The sequence below is a fragment of the Pseudonaja textilis genome, chromosome 2 (genome assembly GCF_049901715.1).
Source record: "Pseudonaja textilis isolate UNSWEBS1 chromosome 2, rPseTex1.2, whole genome shotgun sequence".
Taxonomy (NCBI): Eukaryota; Metazoa; Chordata; class Lepidosauria; order Squamata; family Elapidae; genus Pseudonaja; species Pseudonaja textilis.
The window spans coordinates 150,503,877-150,523,892 of NC_141991.1; the positions used below are offsets into that span (position 1 = coordinate 150,503,877).

General features: G+C 40.0%; 1 protein-coding gene across 1 annotated transcript in view; it reads right to left on the reverse strand.

The window, feature by feature from the left end:
- Positions 1-20,016, reverse strand: part of C3 (complement C3) — a 90,044-nt gene that overhangs the window by 52,187 nt on the left and 17,841 nt on the right. Inside the window, exons 2-15 of the mRNA XM_087925914.1 lie at positions 15,420-15,612; positions 13,070-13,232; positions 11,504-11,574; positions 9,158-9,243; positions 8,233-8,315; positions 7,685-7,775; positions 6,142-6,244; positions 5,658-5,778; positions 3,929-4,044; positions 3,388-3,534; positions 1,706-1,915; positions 1,388-1,582; positions 1,015-1,176; positions 784-913 (exon numbers count right to left, since the gene is read on the reverse strand). Coding sequence (XP_087782040.1) covers positions 784-913; positions 1,015-1,176; positions 1,388-1,582; positions 1,706-1,915; positions 3,388-3,534; positions 3,929-4,044; positions 5,658-5,778; positions 6,142-6,244; positions 7,685-7,775; positions 8,233-8,315; positions 9,158-9,243; positions 11,504-11,574; positions 13,070-13,232; positions 15,420-15,612 — 1,871 coding nt within the window. The remainder of the gene's footprint in view (positions 1-783; positions 914-1,014; positions 1,177-1,387; positions 1,583-1,705; positions 1,916-3,387; positions 3,535-3,928; positions 4,045-5,657; positions 5,779-6,141; positions 6,245-7,684; positions 7,776-8,232; positions 8,316-9,157; positions 9,244-11,503; positions 11,575-13,069; positions 13,233-15,419; positions 15,613-20,016) is intronic.

Below are 20,016 nucleotides of genomic sequence, written 5' to 3' on the forward strand. Positions count from 1 at the left end.
ATCATAGGAATAAAGTAGAAATCCTGCATTATAATTCCCTCCTCTAGAACCACCCTGAGAAACAGTGATTTGTCCTACAATTTGAGTAATCACTTGGAAGAGGATTTTGGAACCATTACATGCAGTTTAAGAACCCAATGGCCAATATTCTGTCCTTGAAATGCTGACACACACTTCTCAGGTGTGAGGAAAACAAATCCTTAGAGGGGCGGGACATTTTAGCAAAAAAGAATCATAAAAGGAACGTGTGCTAATTGGCACATGAAAAAGGTAGCCTTGAAGTGTCTGGTTCTCAGTAAGCCTGACCAAGATTTCTATGGCAACCAAACTGATCTGTTTCTTTTATTAAGGCAATAATTCATTCTTGAATGTAGAAGTAAATTGAGGTTTGGTAATTATGAATATTTATGTTTACATCATTTACTATTTATGCATATGTATGGATATCGTTTTCTCCTCCTTTCTGAAATGTGTCAATATGAATGAATCTTTTTGTCTGCTGGAGCTTCTTTGACCAATTTCTGGAGGTAGTTCCTACAGGGCAAATTGATAACAATACATTTTGCTTGCTTGCTTGCTTGTTTAATTAATTAATTAATTTCTAAACTGCCCATCTCAACCATGTGCCTCTGCAGTGAGGCTTGACTATTTGCTTTGGGCCTCGTGAATTGATTCCCATATGATTTCAGTAGTATTTGATGGAGCAATGCTCTTCCCTTCGCCTCTAAATGGATTGAAAAACCTCTGCCACCTCCCAGACATTAGCACCCATTCCCCAAATACCTGATCTCTGTCTGGTATTGAGATTAGTGCTGGTTGTCAGAGCCAGTCCAGCATCTTCAAACACACCCAGATTATTCTGGCCACTGCCAGCTGTACAGCCAAAGTCACTCTTTTCTATTGTGTCCCATATCTAGTGCACATGATAGAAAAAAAAATGTTCCTCTTCAGTACTGTAAGTCGGAAAACTCTTGAAAGCTGAATGTTTGTAGCTTAAGAAATTTCTGGCCTTACCTTGGCTTGGCTAATCTTATATTTATCATTGAGAACATATACTGCTTTGTCCACAGCCACAAGACCGACCCGAGCACCTGGATCTCCTTCCAATTTGATTTTCATTGGAGCTCCTGGCATTTGTATTCGATTGTCTCTGGAAGACGCTCCTTTCACAACCAACTGTTTGTACAAAGCAAAGAACAGCTCAAATCTCTATAACAGACAGAAAAATTCCCAATTCAAGGGGAAATAGTTTTTCTATCTGAACAGAAATAAATGTTTGGGGGAAAAATACCATGAAAGTGCTTTAAAATAAGCACATCTGATTTATGCAGCTATAATAAAGGGATTCCCATGACTGCTAAGAAAGCTACTTGGAAGGCTGACTTACCGTTCCCATGCAGGTATCCTTCACATCCACCCAGACAGAGTCAGCCACAATTTCGTTGTTTCCCACTTGGTAGTAAGCCACAAACCGGAAGGAAGGGATGAGATCTGGAGTGATACGCAGATTCATGGTCACCAGATTCTGCCCTTCTCCCCTGGGTTGCCTGCCAACCTTGAAAATCTTCCCTTTAGTCAATATCTGAGGGTGAACAAATACCGATTAATGGGAAGGTTAGAAATGATAGGTTAAGCCAATGGCTTCAAGGCTACAATATGAATTGAAATGCAGCCCCTGGATTTCCTCCAGATCTATAATACTTACAAGGTATGTGAAATATTTGATCTGGTTCAGTGAATTTGCATTGCCCCTCACATTGAAATTGATAGGTAAGTTATCTCCGGGCTTAATCTCTGTAGATGTAATAGCTACATGAAGATAGTTTCCAGATCCTCCCTGAGTTTGATAGGCTGTGGCTGTCATGGACTTTGTTGCCTGGAGATGTCTTGGGAGGTCTCCATGGTTGGTTCTAACCTAGAGAGGATAAATATGAAGCAGTAACCTAATTAAGAAGCAACTAGAACTCTTTTTAAAGCTGGCACTTAGTGATGTTCACATGAAGACTGCTGAAAGAATAGAGTGATGGCTAGAACGGACCTGGCTAGCATCCTGTCTTCATTAAAAAAAGAAACCAACCTAAGATCCTTTGATATGATCTGCATCTTCAGCGAGGGAAAGAACTCCATGTTACTATGAGTGTACCAAGTGCAACATTGCAATTGGTATTTCAGGAGTGGGCATAGCTATTGAATAAAACAATTGCAAAGTGAGTTGTAGCCTGAGGGCCAGTTGGGATGATGAACTGGCTACAAAAAGCAAATCGGATATTTCATGCCAAACCAAATCAGGGATTTGCAAGAATCATTGTTCCTGTGAAAGAGTATCACTTGTACTGAGAAACACTGAGAATAGAAGAGAAATCACTTTATTTTCAGTGGCCTTTATCCATGGGGTGTGTTTTCTATTTGTTTATCCTTAAAAAACAAACTTTACCCAGGGATTAGGAGCTGCCCAATGCCATTTATTTCCCCACCTTCCTTTCTTTTTTATAGATATCACCAGGCCACACAATATATCTTGATCAGCTGATTTTTACAAGTGATCCTTGTAAACAAAAAAAAATATGAAGAAATATTATCGTTATATTACACTCAACTCAACAGCATGACCCAAATACACAGATATCAACCTATATACAATGATCTCCCTTACGCTAACAGGCATACATAATGTATTTGTCTCCATTCCTAGCTAAGAGGACTCTCCAGTGATACAATGTGCATAAGGGCTTCACGGTGTATATTTCTTGCTTTGCCTTTCATAGCTGTACACGCTGTCCTGCAAAAGTGCATAAAAGCAGAGTTTGCATCACAGCAAACAGATGGACATTTCATCACCTGTTCCCTCTTGAGTAACAGCAGAGCTGCTACTGGCCTGCAAGGTGCCACTGTGCAGAATTCCACAATGCATAGACCTGCTAGGTCTGTCTCTGCTCCCAGAGTCTGACTGTGTGTGGGCAAAGCAGATAAGTTTATGTTACTGGCACTGTATCTCCTTCGCTTTTGACAAATGACAATCCTGTCTTCAGGTCATTTCACTAGGTGGTGCACAATTTGCACACCAGACTGTGATGGCCCTATGTTCCAACATAGATGTCAGGCCCAAAACCAAGAATAAACTTTTCCCAAGTTGAGTTCTTTATTGCTTTCAAACCTACAGGCAAAATCTTGCCAGACTGGGGAGTCTACTGTCTGTATCTGCAACATACTCTGAGAACTATTAGGGAGGGGCTGTCTTCACCCTATTTCTCTCATATAAAGCATCCGGAGTGAGATGCCTCTTACTCCTCTGCAATGCCCCCCTCCCTCCTGGGAATCCACCTCCTTACGACATTCCCTCTCATCAGCACACTGAATGGGATTTAACAGAATGCCAGAGTGACTTACAGTGATCCGTAGGCTTTGGGTGTGCAGTGGTGTGTTCAGGATGAGCTTAGCAGTCCCATCGCTCAAAGTGGTTCCCTCAGAACGAATGGGCTCTGATACCACTGGTACATTGGCAGCTGGTGAGCCATCAGGGTTGGTAACATACACCTAAAGCAATCCAGAAGAGGTGATTCAGCATGGAACAAGGCAGCTTCCTCTGAATCTAAATCAGTTTATTCACTTATTTATTAATCATTAAGAAGAATTATATGGCTGCCCAACTCACATAGTGATTCCAGGTGGCTTACAAATTAATTTAAGGCTTTTTGTCACTAAATTACATAACTTTTATGCAGATACATTACAGCAAAACATCCAGTGTATAAATACCAATCAATCAATCAATCAATCTACAGTGGCAGCGTCAACCCCGAGATAATCTGAAGCCTCCACATGCATCTTGAACAAGCAAGTCTAGACAGCTCCTCAGAAGCCCAATAAGGGGAGAAAGACATTGCTAAGGTGGCTCTTCCACAAAATAGGAGACTTTGATTTCTATTACCGTCAGTTCATATGGCATTCCTGGCTTGAAATATTTGGGGGTTTTTGTGAAGTAGATCTGATAGGGAGATGTCACAATATGAATGCCGCTTTGCTCAGTCACTACCATATCACTGCCTGCAAAACAAAAGAAGGAATGCAACTTAAAATAGGAAATCAAACTGAGAAATGCAAGAGAAAAATCCTGCAAATATTTTGAAGTAGCTAGTTTCAAACCTAATATACCCAATACTTTCACAGTTTGCAAATTGTCTCTCAACTTCTTCTATCTTCGTATCCCTTTCTTTTTATAGAAAACAATGTTGCACCATATTACATGCTGATTTTGATTTATTATCATGTCATGTAAATGGTTTTAAGAAGAGAAAATAATGTGGCAAATGATCATTTATAAATAGAAAATTGGCATATTAAAATTTCAGAAGATGTGGAGTGGGAATTTTTTTTATTTTGTAGCTTTGCGACTAGACATACTGTTTCCCGTAAAATAGCAATAGCACTTAGACTTATATGCTTCAAAAACAAAGTCTGGATGTAATTCCACATAATATTATAGGTTTAAAACTGCTTGAATAAAATTGACCAAAAAAATTGAAATTTGAAATTGAAATTTGACAAAAGTGATGTGAAATATTAGTACTGTAACTTTCTCCAATTATGCCCCTCATAGAAATTCAATGTTTTTCAGAGATTTTAAAGCACTTCAAAGAGATGAAGAAATGAGTATTTATATAAGACTGATTTAGAAATGGAGAAACAATTTCTGATATAAAGAAAAGGCAGAGATGCTTCAGGACTAAATATGTAAAGGCTCTATCATTTGTTAAAAATGAAAAAAATAAAGAAAATAACTATACCTCCTGACTGACTTTGAAACAATAATTTCTGAACTAAAGGAAAATACCAAAGAATCATGTCAAAAATTCATACGATATCATTCAAGAGTTCCAGAATGCAGTAAACTTTTATAGGAATAAGAACTTGGAAACAATACTGAGAATATGAAATGGAAACTGGGGAAGAAACTTTTACCTTACTGTGGAAGGATTATAAAAAATTATTCATATTGTATTCCAATTTTTAGCAAAAGTTTGAGGACAGTATCTAATAATGATACAAAATGACATATCTGATAGAATTGCCCAAACTCCAAAATTTTGATCAAGTTTTATGGAATGAGTAAGAACTGTTATAATTGCTTAATTGCTATAGCAATTAAGTGTTTTATTGGTGTTTCAAGAAGACAATAAAAATATTAGAAACAAAGACAAGATCAAATTGATACTGGTGTCAGGAAGCATATGGATAGCCCCGAAAGAGAAGGATATTAATATTCCAAATTTAGCCCTAACACTCCAAATGATTAGAAACAGTTTCAATGGAAAAAACTTATACAGTATATACAGGACAACTTTTCAGATAGCACATCCTTTTTAATCTAATTTGGAAAGTTTTGATTCACTTTACTAAACATTTAAAGTCAGATAAGAGACATTTACCCACAAAAATATTGTGGATTTTGTGGGATAAGGGTGAATAATCATTGTGAAAGAGGAGGATTTAAAAATCAAGTCACAAATCAATGATGTATTCTGGTGATGGTTTGTTTTCTTTTATTTGGTTATTTTCAGTCCCTGGTATTTAAAATTGCAGTCTGTTAATTTTAAAAAGTGTAATGTGTTTGTTTTCAAAGAAACAATTTACCCTTCTCTTCTCCCACTCCTGCTCACCTGATTCTGTCATGACTGTTACAGATGCATACAGAGTATGACCAACAAGCTCAGTGAGATTTTGAAATCGAGAACGTAGTGTATTTCTTTTTAGTACTGCTTCCCCATCTCCATCAATAATCTGAAAATAAATGAAAAATCAGTAAAAATAAGGAAGGAAATCAAGTGGTCTGCCACAATGTAGAATAAGGAAGATGATGGATGGAGATATGCAAGCTCTGTGGCCAAAGCAGCAAGGGGTAAAGTATGTTTTAAGTCCAGAACATCCAGATAACATCCAGAAGAAACTCAGGCACATGCTCTTTTATTCACTGAATTATCAGAAGGGGAAAAAAAATATAGCACAACCAGGCTTGCAAAATTCTATTATGGCCAACCTCCACAATGGTAGTTTAGCCTTCTAGTGGAATTGTTCCACCTAGTAGATCTGACACACAAACCCACAAGAACACTCCAATATGCAAACACCCCTGTTACATTTTACCGGAATTCTCGTGAGTGAGTCCGGAATACTCCTTTTAGCATCATCTATTTTCACTCCAAAGAGGACAAAGGCCACACCTTCCACTTTCTTTCCATACAAGTACCTGTTACGACATAATGAAAGTTTTACAACTATACAACTTTGCTTTTCCTACTTATCTTCTTTGACACAAAAGGAATCAGTAAGGGTGTTAACCTATTTCTCACAGCTCCTTATTTTCTCAGCTCTACTCATTCAGGCATCTTTCTCCAAGCCTTTGTCACTTCTGGTGCTGAAGGTGGACAGGAGAAAATTTGAGAGCAGGGAGGAGGATGCTAAGTTCAGTTTCTTTATCCTTCTGCCCATTTTATTTTCTGATTTCTAAATTTCACATTTCTGTCCATTCCAACACTCAAGGTGGCTTGCAAAAATAAAAAGTATGGAGTAGACAACATACCTCAATGAAAGCCTTAATACAATTGAAATCAATCATTAAAATAACTTAAGAGTTTGCTAAAATGAACATATTTGTAATTTCCTAAATAATGGGGAAATGGGATTAAGGGCAGGGGTGGGCTGCTATCGGTTCGCACCAGTTCGGGTGAACCAGTTGTTAATTTTATGGCCAGTTTGGCGAACCAGCAAATCCCACCCCTGCCTGGCCCCTCCCGCCCCACCCCACCTCTCTCAGGAGTCCTAACGTGGTCCGTTTTGGATCGCAGGTAAGTGCAGGGCCTGTGCAAAAGTTCAGGGAAGGTCAAAAGCAGGCCTTGCAGAAGTTATGGAAGGCCAGAAATAGGCCCATTTCCGGCCTCCAGAGTGCCTCTGGAGCCTGGGGAGGCTGTTTTTGCCCTCCTGGAGGCTCAAGGAAAGCCTCCGAAGCCCGGGGAGGGTGAGAAAATTCAGTTTAGTACAGGGGTGGGCTTCAAAAATGTTAGCAATGCATTCTCTGCCCAGTTGCTGGGTGGGTGTGGCCACGGTCGGTGTTGCCTAGTCAGCCAAGTGGTAGGGGTGGCGTTTTTGACCTCCCCGGACTCCAGAGGCTTTCATGGAGCCTCTGGGAGGGCAGAAATGGCCTCCCTGGGCTCCTGAGGCTCTCTGGAAGCCAGAAACTGGCCCATTTGTGGCTTTCCCGAACTTCCGGGAGGCCCGTTTTTCACCCTCCCCAAGTCTCCACATGCACCCTGCACTTACCTGCATCCAAAACAGGCCACGTGGGGACTCCTGGGTGGGGAGGGGAGTGATGAGTGGGGCCAGCCAGGAGTGGGATTTGGGGGTTCTCTGAACTGCACAGAATCTTAGCTAGGGGCTCTCCCGAACCCCTGAGAACCCCCAGCAGCCCACCCCTGGTCTGGTATCATAGCAGTCAGACTAATAAAGCTAAATAAAGTCTAAAGACTATTTTGCAATATTATAGCTATTCTATTTGTTAATAAATTTCAAGTAAATATGTTCAGATCAGGACTGGTCACCAAATCATATTTTACTGAATATTATGACCCAAAGAATAACCATTTTCACACAGATGTTCCCTTTAGCTACTCATAGTTGTAAATAAGCATACTTTGCGGTGATTGACACGTAGAAATCTTTATTGCCATCAACGTAAAGAAACTTATCTGATGGTTGCAGATGGACTTCAAAGCTTGGTAACACTACAGAAAAAGAAACAGGTGAAAGGGTAGAAGTCTTAGCACTGACAGGAAGATGTATTTATTTAATTTTATTTAGTATATTTTATTATTTATTTATTTATGTCCTACCTTTATTACTTTTACAGATAACTCAAGGCAGTGAACATATCTGACATATCTTTCTCTTCCCATTTTCCCCACAACAACCACCCTGTGAAGTGGATTGAGTTGAGAGAGAGTGACTGGCTAAGATCACCCACCTGGCTAAGACAGTAGTAGAACTCACAGTCCCCCCAGTTTCTAGCCTGGTACCTTAACCACTGCACCAAATTGGCTCTCATAGCTTTCCAGGAGAGATCATAGCAGCCATTTCCACTTTTACAAATGACAGGAAAAGGTTTTTAGAGATAAAATCGAAGGGGATAAAACCCAGGATCAGAAAATGGATTTGTTGAACAGAAATGATCCTTCTTCTTACCATATTCTCTGACATCAAAATATGCAGTATAGCTCTCTTCTGGTGAATGTTCATATTTGGCCGCAGCCTTCCATGTCCCAAAACTATAGAAAGAAAATGAAGAGCTTTTTCATTGCTTTGGCTTTACAATAAATTTATGACAATAGAGAATAAAGAATAAAAGAGTTAGAAGGGATTTTGAAAGTCTTCTAATCCAACTCTCTGTTCAAGCGGAAGACCCCATACCACTGGTATCAAACTCATGCCATCACGGCAGCATCATGTGACGTATCGGGACTTTTTTCCCCTTCGCTAAACCAGGCGGCGACATGGCCAGCATGGGACACATCCGGCCCACAGGCGGTGAGTTTCACAGCCCTGCCCTATACCATTGCAGACAAATTGTTGTCCAAACTCTTCTTGAAAACTTTCAGTGTTGAAGCATCCATAACATCTGAAGGCAAGGCAATGATATGAACAAGGGATCCAAGGTCACTTCTTGATATTAATAGGGTTATGGAGAAAGTGTAAAAGAGGAAGAAAATGCCTGATTCAGACGCACGTTTGTGGAAGCTGAAATGTGAGTCTTACTTCTGCATTGAATTTCCTTTTACACACTGAGCTTAAATGGTGGTGGTGATATTGTATCTATTATTTTGTCCACTCAACTTCACAGAATTGCCATACAAATAACATTATAGTCTCACCTGTCCTGCTCCAAGCTCTCCAAAAAACAAGAGGAAATAGAAATGTGATGGACAAATGCAAAATATCAAATCTGAATTTTTCTTACTTTAATAATCAATCTGAAAAGCAAGCTAAAAGGGAGCAAACAATACAACTGTATTCTTTAACCAGTCTTTAATAGCTGAACTTTTTTTTCCTATCAAAGTTTCGCCTTGGTTTCAAAACAGGTTGCCTGATGACAATATCCATGTGAGATTACCTGACAAGCTCTGGTAAATTGTAAGGCCGGATCAAGTCTGAAGATGGATTGACTGGATTAGAACTGACAACAACGCCTTCTGGAGTCTGGGACAAGGAAATAAAATACAGATGTGTTGAAAACATATAGAATGTTGCGTGTTATTTCCTATGCGTTCTATAAGATTGAAATCCATCTGGAACATTAGATTTTAATGTGATGACATACATAATATAAAGCAGTGGTTGCCAACTGGTGGGCCACAGAAAATTTTCGGTGGGCCGCAGAAGAAATGGCCCCTGAAAGCAATTAATCTGGGCCGTGCAGTTCTCGCGCCCCCCAGCTCTTTGAGGGACCCGGAGTCAAGTACCTGAGATGTACGCGCCAAACAATTCCCACACACAGCAGGCGGCGGCAACAGTCCCCTCTCCCAGCACCCACTCTTAGCTCTCCTCATTAGTTCTCTAGTTCTGAATTGCTCCCACCTCTTTCTTTCCTTCTCCCTCCCACCTGTGCCCACGTGCAGGCAGGTAAGGAAAGGGAGATGAAGCTACACGCAGCTCTCGGCTCTTCCAGCCCTCACTGCCTTTCCCAGCATTGAAGTCTCAGAGATGCATGCAAAGCCGCCACAGCGGTAGTGCCCTGAGTTGCCTTAGCATGCTCGGTTAGTTAAGAACCTCCTTACCCAGAGAATGAGGTGCTGAAGGAGGAGGGGAGGAGGAGGCAGTAGTGGAGAAGTAAGCAACTCAGGGTGTTGCCGCTGCGGCAACTTTGCTTGCATCTCTGAGGCTTTAATGTTGAGAGAGGCAACGAGGGCTGGAAAAGCCAAGAACTGCACCCGGCTCTGTCTCCCTTTCCTTGCCTGCCTGCACTGGGCACGGGGGGGGGAGAGGCAGGAGCAATTCAAAACTAGAGAACTAATGGGGAGAGCTAACAGTGGAGGGGGCGACTGTTGTTGCCGCCGCCCGCCATGTGTGGGAGCTGGTTGGCACGTGCATCTCAGGGACCTGATTCCAGGGTCCCTCGTAGAGCCGGGAGGAACGAGAACTGCACGTGGGAGCATTTGGTGATTTCTAAGAATTCCTGGAACACAGTAAATTGGCGTTTTGTAAGTCTCGGTGAAAGAGTGAGCTTTGTTTTGCCTCCTTTCCTCCCCTGGTAATGCGAGAGATGCTTTTCTCTCTCTCTCTCCCCGCCCCGACCCCCAAATAACCACTGGCTGTGGCTGGGTTTGGCAGCGAAGTGTAAAGCGAGCGAAGTGCCCCCAGGGACACCTTTCCTTGCCTGTCTCCAAGTGAGGCTGGAAGAGCCCCCTCCCGCCGAGCTTTTCTTCGGCTGCAGATCTGAGCCTCTCAATCCTCCACCCGGGGATCTGAAGGGAGCTCCCACTTTCTGCCCCTCCCCTCCCCTCCCCGCAATTAATCACTGAGGGCGGCAGTCCTTCTGTAGGCAGGTGCCTGCTGAGAAGCCCCTGGAATGGCGGCCAAGGGGCGCTGCCCTCCAAGGAGAGCAAAGCCCCCTTTCTGCCTCTGCTTCTCCCAGAGGCAGTTGCCCCGAGGCCCCCCAGCTCAGACACACACACACCCCTCCTGCTCTTCTGTTTCTTTGGAAGGTGCCAGGTGTGGGGAGGCTTCCAGCCTGGAACGTTTTATTTCGTTATCGTTGAGCATTTACATTTTTGTTATAATTGAATAAGTGTGTGTAATTAAATTTATATTTATATTTAACATAAAAAATATGTTAAATATATTAGCTTTTTTTTAAAAAAAATCGTATTAGTGGTCCTGGGGATTTAGAAGTATGAGTTTGGTGGTCTCTGAGGTCCAAAAGGTTGGTAACCCCTGATACAGAGAGCAAATGCAACCCAACAGGCGGGGCACTGCGTTATAAGTTGCAAGACTATTATTTGAATTTTTATCTAGATGTAAACATCAACTGACAGCCCAGAAAACATAATTAAGACTAATTTGCTTTGAAAATAGAATATTTGCCATCTAAGCCCTTTTTTTACAAGAAAAACATTGGATGAAAAAAGGCTTTCTGTTTACAAATGAAGTAAACAACTAGCTCCTAACCCTAACATATACATGCACATACACAAACACATTCAACTTCAACACTATTTTCCAGTTTCATAGTGAAACGTTTCAAATCTTTGATACACCTAATATTTAGCACAGAGCTTAAAATTAAACATTTTAGGAAAAATGCATGTATAAAATGTTGGCCAACCAAAGCTTCATAGAGTGGTTGGGTCTACCTGGCATGAATGCATGGGAAAGAAGACTCAACAACCATTCCAAACAACCAACAACCATAGTTCAGGGAACTATACTAATCATACAGGATTGCAGACACGATTCTCACCTGAAACTCGACAATCACAGTTTTGTCCATCCTGTGCATGTTGTAATCCATAGAAAAGACACGATAGCGCACTAAGAAAAAAGAGACTAACTGTAATTTGTGATAGCATTCAGAAGGTATGTGCTTGCATCATGCTGGCCAGTGACCAGAATAAAAAATTGATTGATTGATGTGTTTGCATCATCATCATCAACAAAACGTATTTTCATAAATTGTATGATATTTTGTAGCTGTCAACCATCCACATGGTTTATGCAGCAAATAAACACTCCTGGGACATTTTTATTACCAAGAGTATAATTTACTGAGCCAACATGGATACAAAAGTAGCAAAGCCAACATTAACATTTCCATGTGCAAACAGCATAGTTAAATGTTCCCCTTTATTCCACCCAATCAATATGGTCAGTTCAGTTCAGTTTGTTTGGGTGATGGATTCTCCGCCTAGCAGACTTTCTCAGCAGATGACATTGGTTCTCAGGCTCCCACTCTGTGCTCTTTGCATTCTTCCCCCCCATTATGCCCCCATTATGCCTCCCCTGCATTCCAATCTATCCCCCCCCCCAATTCTTCTTATCTGGCTGTAAGCGGGGTTTGCAAAGTGAGCCAAGCCTCAACCATGACAGCAGCTGCCTGCCAGGTTCACTGTAAATCCTAAAAAGGATGTGGGACAGTTTCTAGAAAAAAAGCTGATTAGTCCATTTGGCCAAAACAGCAGCATCCTCAAGTACTTTAAAGGCCAATGGGTTTATTACGGCATAAATGTTTCTAGATTGCTTCAGCCTGGATCTTCTGTATCTGAGACAAAAGCATCACATAATTCTTCAAAAACTATTTTAGAAAAGGCCTTTCTTGAAAAGACATTCATGATGACAAATTTTCTTCTTCTCTTAAAGAAGCACAATAAGAATTGGGGTGGGGTTGTTTTTTTGAAAAAAGATCACTCACATAACCCTCAAGGCGTTTCCCCCTTTTATGACTCGCAATTAATCAGGGCGACATCTTCTTGGACTTCTCCATTCCCTAGTGATTACATTCCACTGAATCAGCAGTGGGATTCCACCTGTTCCACTAGTGGTTCAGTGATCATGCGTGTGCCCCTAACGTGCGCATGCAGCTTTCCCTACACCAGCTGAGGACTGCAGCACCAATCAGGTGAGAGGATAAAGAAGATAAAAGTGCAGGTGTGGGTGGGAGGGCTGATCCTGCGCTTTTCTCTTCTTTCTTCTCTCAGCTGATCCTTGGAAGCTTTTTTTCCTCCTGTCAGCTGATCATGGGAGGCTTTTTTTATTAGCGGTTCAGGTGAACCGGTCCGAACTGGTAGAATACCAGCACTGCACTGGACCATCTATCCATGTGTTTCTTAAATCTTTCCTGAAGTTTCTAAGCTTGATTTCTCAATATCACTAATGCCAACACTCACAAGACATACATCCTTCCATTCCCTGGAAACAGATTGAATAAATGACAAATCCCAGGAATGGTTTTGTTTTATAGTATTATTCATCACATAACCATAGTGGGACCCCAGGGGAGTGAAGAAATAGAGGCAGAAAAATAGTTTACCTGGAGAGCCTGGTGTATAGATGCCTTTATCGGTCTGGATGAACACAAAGCCACTCTGGTAAGAGAGGAGAACCACCTTTTCTAGTTCCGCTGGCAGACCACTTACTTTCACCACCACATACTGATTTTGCCTGGAGTCCTTATTCAGTTCTTTTGCAGGAATCTGGATGAGAAGATGAGTAGAGCAGAGGCTTCAAACTTAATCATCACTAAGAGCCACCTGAGGCCTCATTCCTCAGCCCTAGGCAGCAACACTAAAACATTGGTCCAAAATTTTCTCCTGAGTCAAAAATGAAAACAAAGAAGACCACAGAAAGCCACACATAGAACTATTAAATCTTAAAAACATATTGCTTGCTTCTGCTGTCAGTTTCTGATCTTTCCTAGCAGAAGGCTATGGAGAGGCCCTGTAGTGTCCAGCTAAAGCAGCCCAGTCAATGAAACTAATGAAGAACATATCCCTGAGATCTCACCTTGCTGTTCTGCTGTTACAAGTCACATTTGGTGTCCTTTGCCCACTGCCGTGTACCCACAACCTTTTCCCTCCTAATTTACACACCAAGAAAATTCAGCCCCTAATTCTAAGCTCAAGACAAGTGGGAGGGAGAAGGAGGGAACCCTCGCCCCAATAAACTTTCCTGGTCGACCATCTCAACCTGGAAAAACATGAATCCCAGCACATTAATGAATTCTACCATTTGGGCTACGAGAGCTATTGTCTCTTTTCCTTTCTTTGGGAAATTATTGGATTATCCAAGTGCATGGAGATACACACAGACTAACACACCACTTTTACCAATATAAACAAATCTGGCCATAACTCTAACCTAGAAGGTCCAAAAGTCAGAAGGTTAATTTCTCTTGATGACATTATGGTCCAATTTGCAGAACTTTTCTGTTTATCTGTCCTTCTAGATGCCAGCAGCTGTTTGACATTCTTTGGGTTCAAATACTTACCAGAGTCGGAGTTAGTGAAGCCTTGGATGGGATTTGGTCAGGGAATAACAATTCAACACTGAAGCCCTCTGGAAAATCCAGGACTATCATAGGTCATAAAGATATACCGTTCAGCATTCTTCCTCTCCCCTCCCCCATTACCATTTGTTCATGTTGAAAGTAAACATAGTTCTATCAGCACACAGACTAACCCAATTTCTCCTCCCTGGGTAACAGGCAACAAAAGTTGCCCAGAAACCTTTGGAGTTTCCTGAAATGTCTATATTCTAAATCTGAAAATTTGGCTCTTTGTCCCACTGACATCCTATTTTTACTAAATTTAGACTGATTCGGAATCTCTAGCAATCTATTCTAAAAGCTAGCTTAGTAGTTTTGTTTTATTAATCACTTTAATTTTGCTATACTTCGTATCTGTCAAATTTTCTTTTGGTTTCTTCCTATGGTTGACTTTTGGTTTTGATATTGATTTTGATCTAAATATTTATACTATTTTACTTGTTTGCTGTGAAATGCTGTGCAGAATCTTTCAGCAATTGTGGCAATAAGAACTGTAAAATAAATTTACATATGTAGCCTATAACTCTGTTCTTCTTTCCTCCCTTGAGTTATATTCTCAATTTCTCCCAATATCTGACAGTTTAGTGATGTTCTTTCTACTAAACTGCGTGGCACTTCTTCTCAAGCAGGATGAACAGGATTTTACCTTTATATGTATGTTTGTGTGTATGTATGTGTATATATATTTATATTATGTATAATGTATGTGTGTGTACACACACACACACACACACACTCACACACACACACCCCAATAAACCTGGCGTTGCCTGGGTATTTATTTATCCCAATCCTGTATTAGGCAGGAATAGCGACATCAAGTTGCAACGTAAGTGTGGAATGGGCTGCCCTCCCTCCTTCCATTAATGTCTCTGCAATTCCTGGAGAGGCAATGGCAAGAGCAACTTCTCCCTAAGTCCTGATTTCAGCGACAATTAGATTAGTTAAAAATGTTTTCCCTGTGCCCCAGAAGCATCAAAAAATGTTGTTTTGTATGTTATCTGCATGAAGTATATCGCGTCAATCTCGTAGTGGTGTAGGCAGGCCCCCTTACAAATGCCCCCTTGCAGAGTACTGTGAAGCTATTACCGTAGCAATTCCATTTTGCTGTAGGCTCTATCTTAACAGAACACACCCTGAGGGGCGTTAGAGGTGTCTTACCCCCACAGTATTTCTTTCCAGAGAGTAAGTCATCTGTGTACCAAATTTGGTTGAAATTGCTCAAGGCGTTCCAGAGTTATGCTGGATCATACACACAAACACACACACAGCGCCATTTTTATATAGATAGATATTTGCAGGGATACAGTAGACTCTATTGCAACCATACACCCACCTTTATAGTTGGAGTAACAAGCATGCCTTCCTGTGGATTCATATTTACTCTGATTTGGAACAAGGTTTTCTGTCTCCTTGGAAAATCATGAACAGAGATAACAAGCTGTTTTGCAACACTTTCTCCATGGGCCTCCACCAAAATTTGCTCTTCTGTGTCTGTTCGCAGAACACCAGGGGTGATGAGAGTGTAGCTGCAGAAGAAGCAAAGAACATCTCCTGGGTTAGTTTGCTTAGGAAAAGTGAGGATTTGATGAAGCATCTCCATAATCTTTCTTTTAGAAAAGTGAAGAAATAAATGGTTAGAAGAACTACTCTTTTTTGACATAGAAAGCTTCCAAACACAGTTGAAAAATTAGTAAAACTTTATATCACTTAAAAGAGATTTAGGGTGCTGTTTTTGGATTACAAAATAGGAGTGACCATTACAGTAAACTGGGTGATATTGTAATGAGATCATATTATAATGAACAATGCAGTGTCCCCTTGCAGCTTAAAGAAGGACAACCTTTTCTATGAAAGAACAAAGTTTGATCTCAGATTTGAAGAAGAAAAATAGAATTGTGCCTTCATCCAAGGTTAGGCAATTCCCAGCCTGCATACAGCCCTCCAGTAACCCATCTCCAGCAACTGAAACTATGCTGCTGAGATCTCAGATTTTGCCCCAGCAGCTGAGAATGAGGAAAGCTTTTCGATCTCATCATCTCTCAAATCTCCCTCTGCATCACTCCTTGCTATCAACATCTGTCTACAGGATCATTGTTCTGTCCTTACTACATGTTACTTTGTGTGCAGCTTGACATGCAGCTAAATCCCCTTATCCTCCAATAAAACAGACTGTGTATGTAGATCTGGATGCTTTTTTAAAGAAACAGGATGGTGAAACTTGGAAAAATAGAAAAACAAACAATAAGAACCCAATTACAAAATTACAGTGTTGAGTTTATTTATTTATTTTATTTATTTAATTTAGTTTGTCAAGCATGTATGAGAAAATAAGTATAAGTATGAATATAACAGATAAGTATAAACAGATATAATTATATACATAATAAATGAGTACAAATAAATGGGAACGGTAGGATAGGGATGGTAGGCATGCTGGTGCACTTATGCACGCACCCTTACAGACCTCTTAGGAATGGAGTGAGATCCGTGATAGACAGTTTAAGGTTAAAGTTTTGGGAGTTTGAGGATGTAACAACAGAGTCAGGTAGTGAGTTCCTGGCATTGACCACTCTGTTGCTGAAGTCCTATTTTCTGCAATTGAGTTTGGAATGGTTTACTTTGAGTTTGTATCTATTGTTTGCCTGTGTGTTATTGTGGTTGAAGCTGAAAAAATCATTGACGGGTAGGACTACAATAGCAATAAAAATACATAATTACATACACAAACTTTATGCTGGAGCCATGCACTCCCTGCCTGCTATCAACCAATACTATTATTTGAATTCTGAGATAGTAGCATTAGGTGAGCTGCCCTTGCTTTTTTGCTGTCAATAGAGTGATGTAACTGTAGTTTCCAATGAAGCTTCCGGGAACTTGATAGTGATCTAAGTTTAAAATATAGCATCCCATTGCTAGTCTCTCCCTTAGAATTGCTGAGGTCATCTGATATATATCCAGCACCATTCTGTAGCAATGGCAGGAACACGAGTTAAGTCTGAAGGAATCTGGGCAGTGACTTAGTTTTGAGGCTAGCACGTTACTGCTTCTGCTACTGTGTGGCTGCCCTCAGATTCTGTGTTAGATGGAGGATTTCCATCAAGAATCCATGAGAGGTTGAATATTCTTCCTTCGGAAAATGCTCTTGCTTGCTTCAGACCCATCTCTGAAAGGAGCAAACCCATTTGTTCTGTGGCTGTAATAGTCTCTGATGTATTTGTCTCCCACCTTGTGTTAGGATCCTCCTGTGGCTGACTGAATGGGAGCTCCTCTCGAGTAAATACCATGGAAGACAGTGCAGAAGACTGGTTCAATTGCTCTTTGGCCTTTGCTGATGTTTGTGGTGTGATTATAGGCTGCTCCACCATATACAAACTTTATGTTGGAGCTGATTTGTGGTTTCCTGCACCTGGGCTGCTGCACACAGACGGTTTGCATGGGTTTCAGTTGATCTTCCACAGAGAGCCTTAAATCAGGTCAATCATCATTAGATTTATATCTTGCCTTTGTTTGTACAACTCAGGACAGCAGCATATATAAGTTTGCTGTCTCCTATTTTTCCCACAAAACCCACTCTGTGAGGTGAGCTGGGCTGAGAAAGGGACTGGCCCAAGATTACCTGCCCAAGGAAGTGCTAGAACTCATAGACTCCTATTTCCAGGCCAGCACTTCAATCACCACATCAAACTGTACTGGTGTTAAAGCAGTACCACTTGATCCAGCATTTTCCAAAGGCAGCCTTCAGTTCTACAAATTTGGTTTAGTTTGTCAGGCCCAAGCAAGGGCCATGGGGACAACAGTGTTGGCATTTTGTAATACTGGAATGTCAACAGTTGAAGGCCTTTACAGAACTTGCAGGAAAAGAAATGGGAGGTTTTGTTGCCAATCTGTCTGCATAGTAACACCATAGGCATATTCATTACAAAAGCAAAAGTAAAGCAATGAAAAAAAGAAAAACATTTTTAGAAGGCAGATTAATGAGCACATTATCTTGTGTGAATGGGACATTAAGGCTGTGTAAATTAAACCACTCTAATATTATATATAGCTAACAAATGCCTTATCATATCTTGATAATATATTTTATTGGCTCTGGCTCTGTTTGCATTTAAACAAAGCAATTTGAAAGCGAGGCTTGCTTGCATTTCCTCCTTGCAATCTGATAAGTGTGCAGTTTCATATAAATTGTCTGCAGTGTAATTGAATTGGCTTCTCAGAACTATCTGATTACTTTTGCAAACTATGGGGTATATGGAGATTGGAGTAACCAACAGCTTTTGCAGGAATGCGTTCTCACATAGACATAATAGATGATAGATAATAATGATTGTGCTTTGTGTATTTGTTTATGTATTTCTCTATCAATCCTTTCAAATCTATACAAATTATTGCCAACTAATGAGAGCCCCCATTCCAAAAGCCCTAAAAGAAACGACTGTTTTCACTTTCCTTCTTTTTTTTTTAAACAAGTTTTATTGATTTTACAGACAAACAAACAAGACAAAACATCATTAAACATTAAAAACATAAAACCTCTTTCCATTGTAGATCCTTACAAGGCAGGTAACATATTGCTTTATATCACATACTTATGATTTATCCCATTTCCATATAAACACGTAAATTCCCTTTACCAAATTCCACATTGTTTCTCTTTAATCATTATTCAATCATATTTCCTTTCTGATTTATCTGCTATCCAGTCATCAACTTTATATTTCCCTCTGGCTTGTTTATAATTATTCTCATCTAGTCTTCTTCCGAGATTTTATTATTTAATTCTTAATTAAACACACACACATAAAACACAGACATAAAAAACATAAAGCTTTCTTCTAGAAAGTAACTTGGCCCCAGATTACCTCTTTTTGTATGGACTCAGTTGTATTCACGCTTTTCTTATATACCATTACCCATCTTATTTACCATTCTATATCTATTATATAACTCCTCTCCACTTTTGCCTCATCTTAATTCTGTTTTATATATTTAATCTTGCTTTTTTAAAAAAAATTTTTATATCTTTTGTCCATTTCTCCATTTACATCTGTCTCATTTCCAATTTAAGAAAGAATAGTTTCCCTGGAATCACTAATCGGAGTATGATGCCTTTCTATCATTCCCCTAAGTTAAAATTTAAAATAACACCTAAATCCCAATCAGATTCTGCTTAGTACATTCTACTATTTCAAAAACCAATACTACAATAATAAAGCCATAACAATCAACACATTAATCCATTAAACTCTATATTCAAACTAATATTTTAAACATTCCCTTTAGTATTTTATTAAAACTTATCATTCATTATTAAACCTTTTAAAGTTATACCTTGATATTTTAGCCTTTTATTAGATCTTAAAAAGTTCTGGTTATCTACTTATAATACAAATACCACTATTACAATACTCACGTGTACTTTGCAGAATCCCCCCCTTTTTTTTAAAAAAAACCCATATATTACCCATTATCCCTGAAAAAAATTCCCTTATCTCCATCTTGTCTTATATCTTTGTAACTTTTTTCCCCCTTTTCCCTTTCCTTCTTAGCCCGCCTAAACTTTTTACCCCCTCCTCTCAAAACCTCTGCCTTCTTAATTTCCCCTTTCTGCATTCCTCTTTCCTTTTGCTTTCTAGCATTCTGTTGTTTTTGCATCTTCTTTTTCTCTTTCATAAATATTTTTTTTATTTCTTAAGTCCTTCCTTTTCTCTCCTCTCTTTCTCCTTTCTTTCTTAATCACACCGTTTAGTTCATTAAAAATGGCTCCTTCTTCCTCGGTTTCTTCCAGCTGTTGTTTAATTTGCTGACACATAGCAAGCGCCATATCTAGGAAACAAAGGGCTTCTCCCATAACATCTTTGCCTTCTTTCTTTGTTTTTAGATATTGTTTTTTTTAGTTCATCAAGAGTTAGAGCCATTTTAAAGTTTCTTCT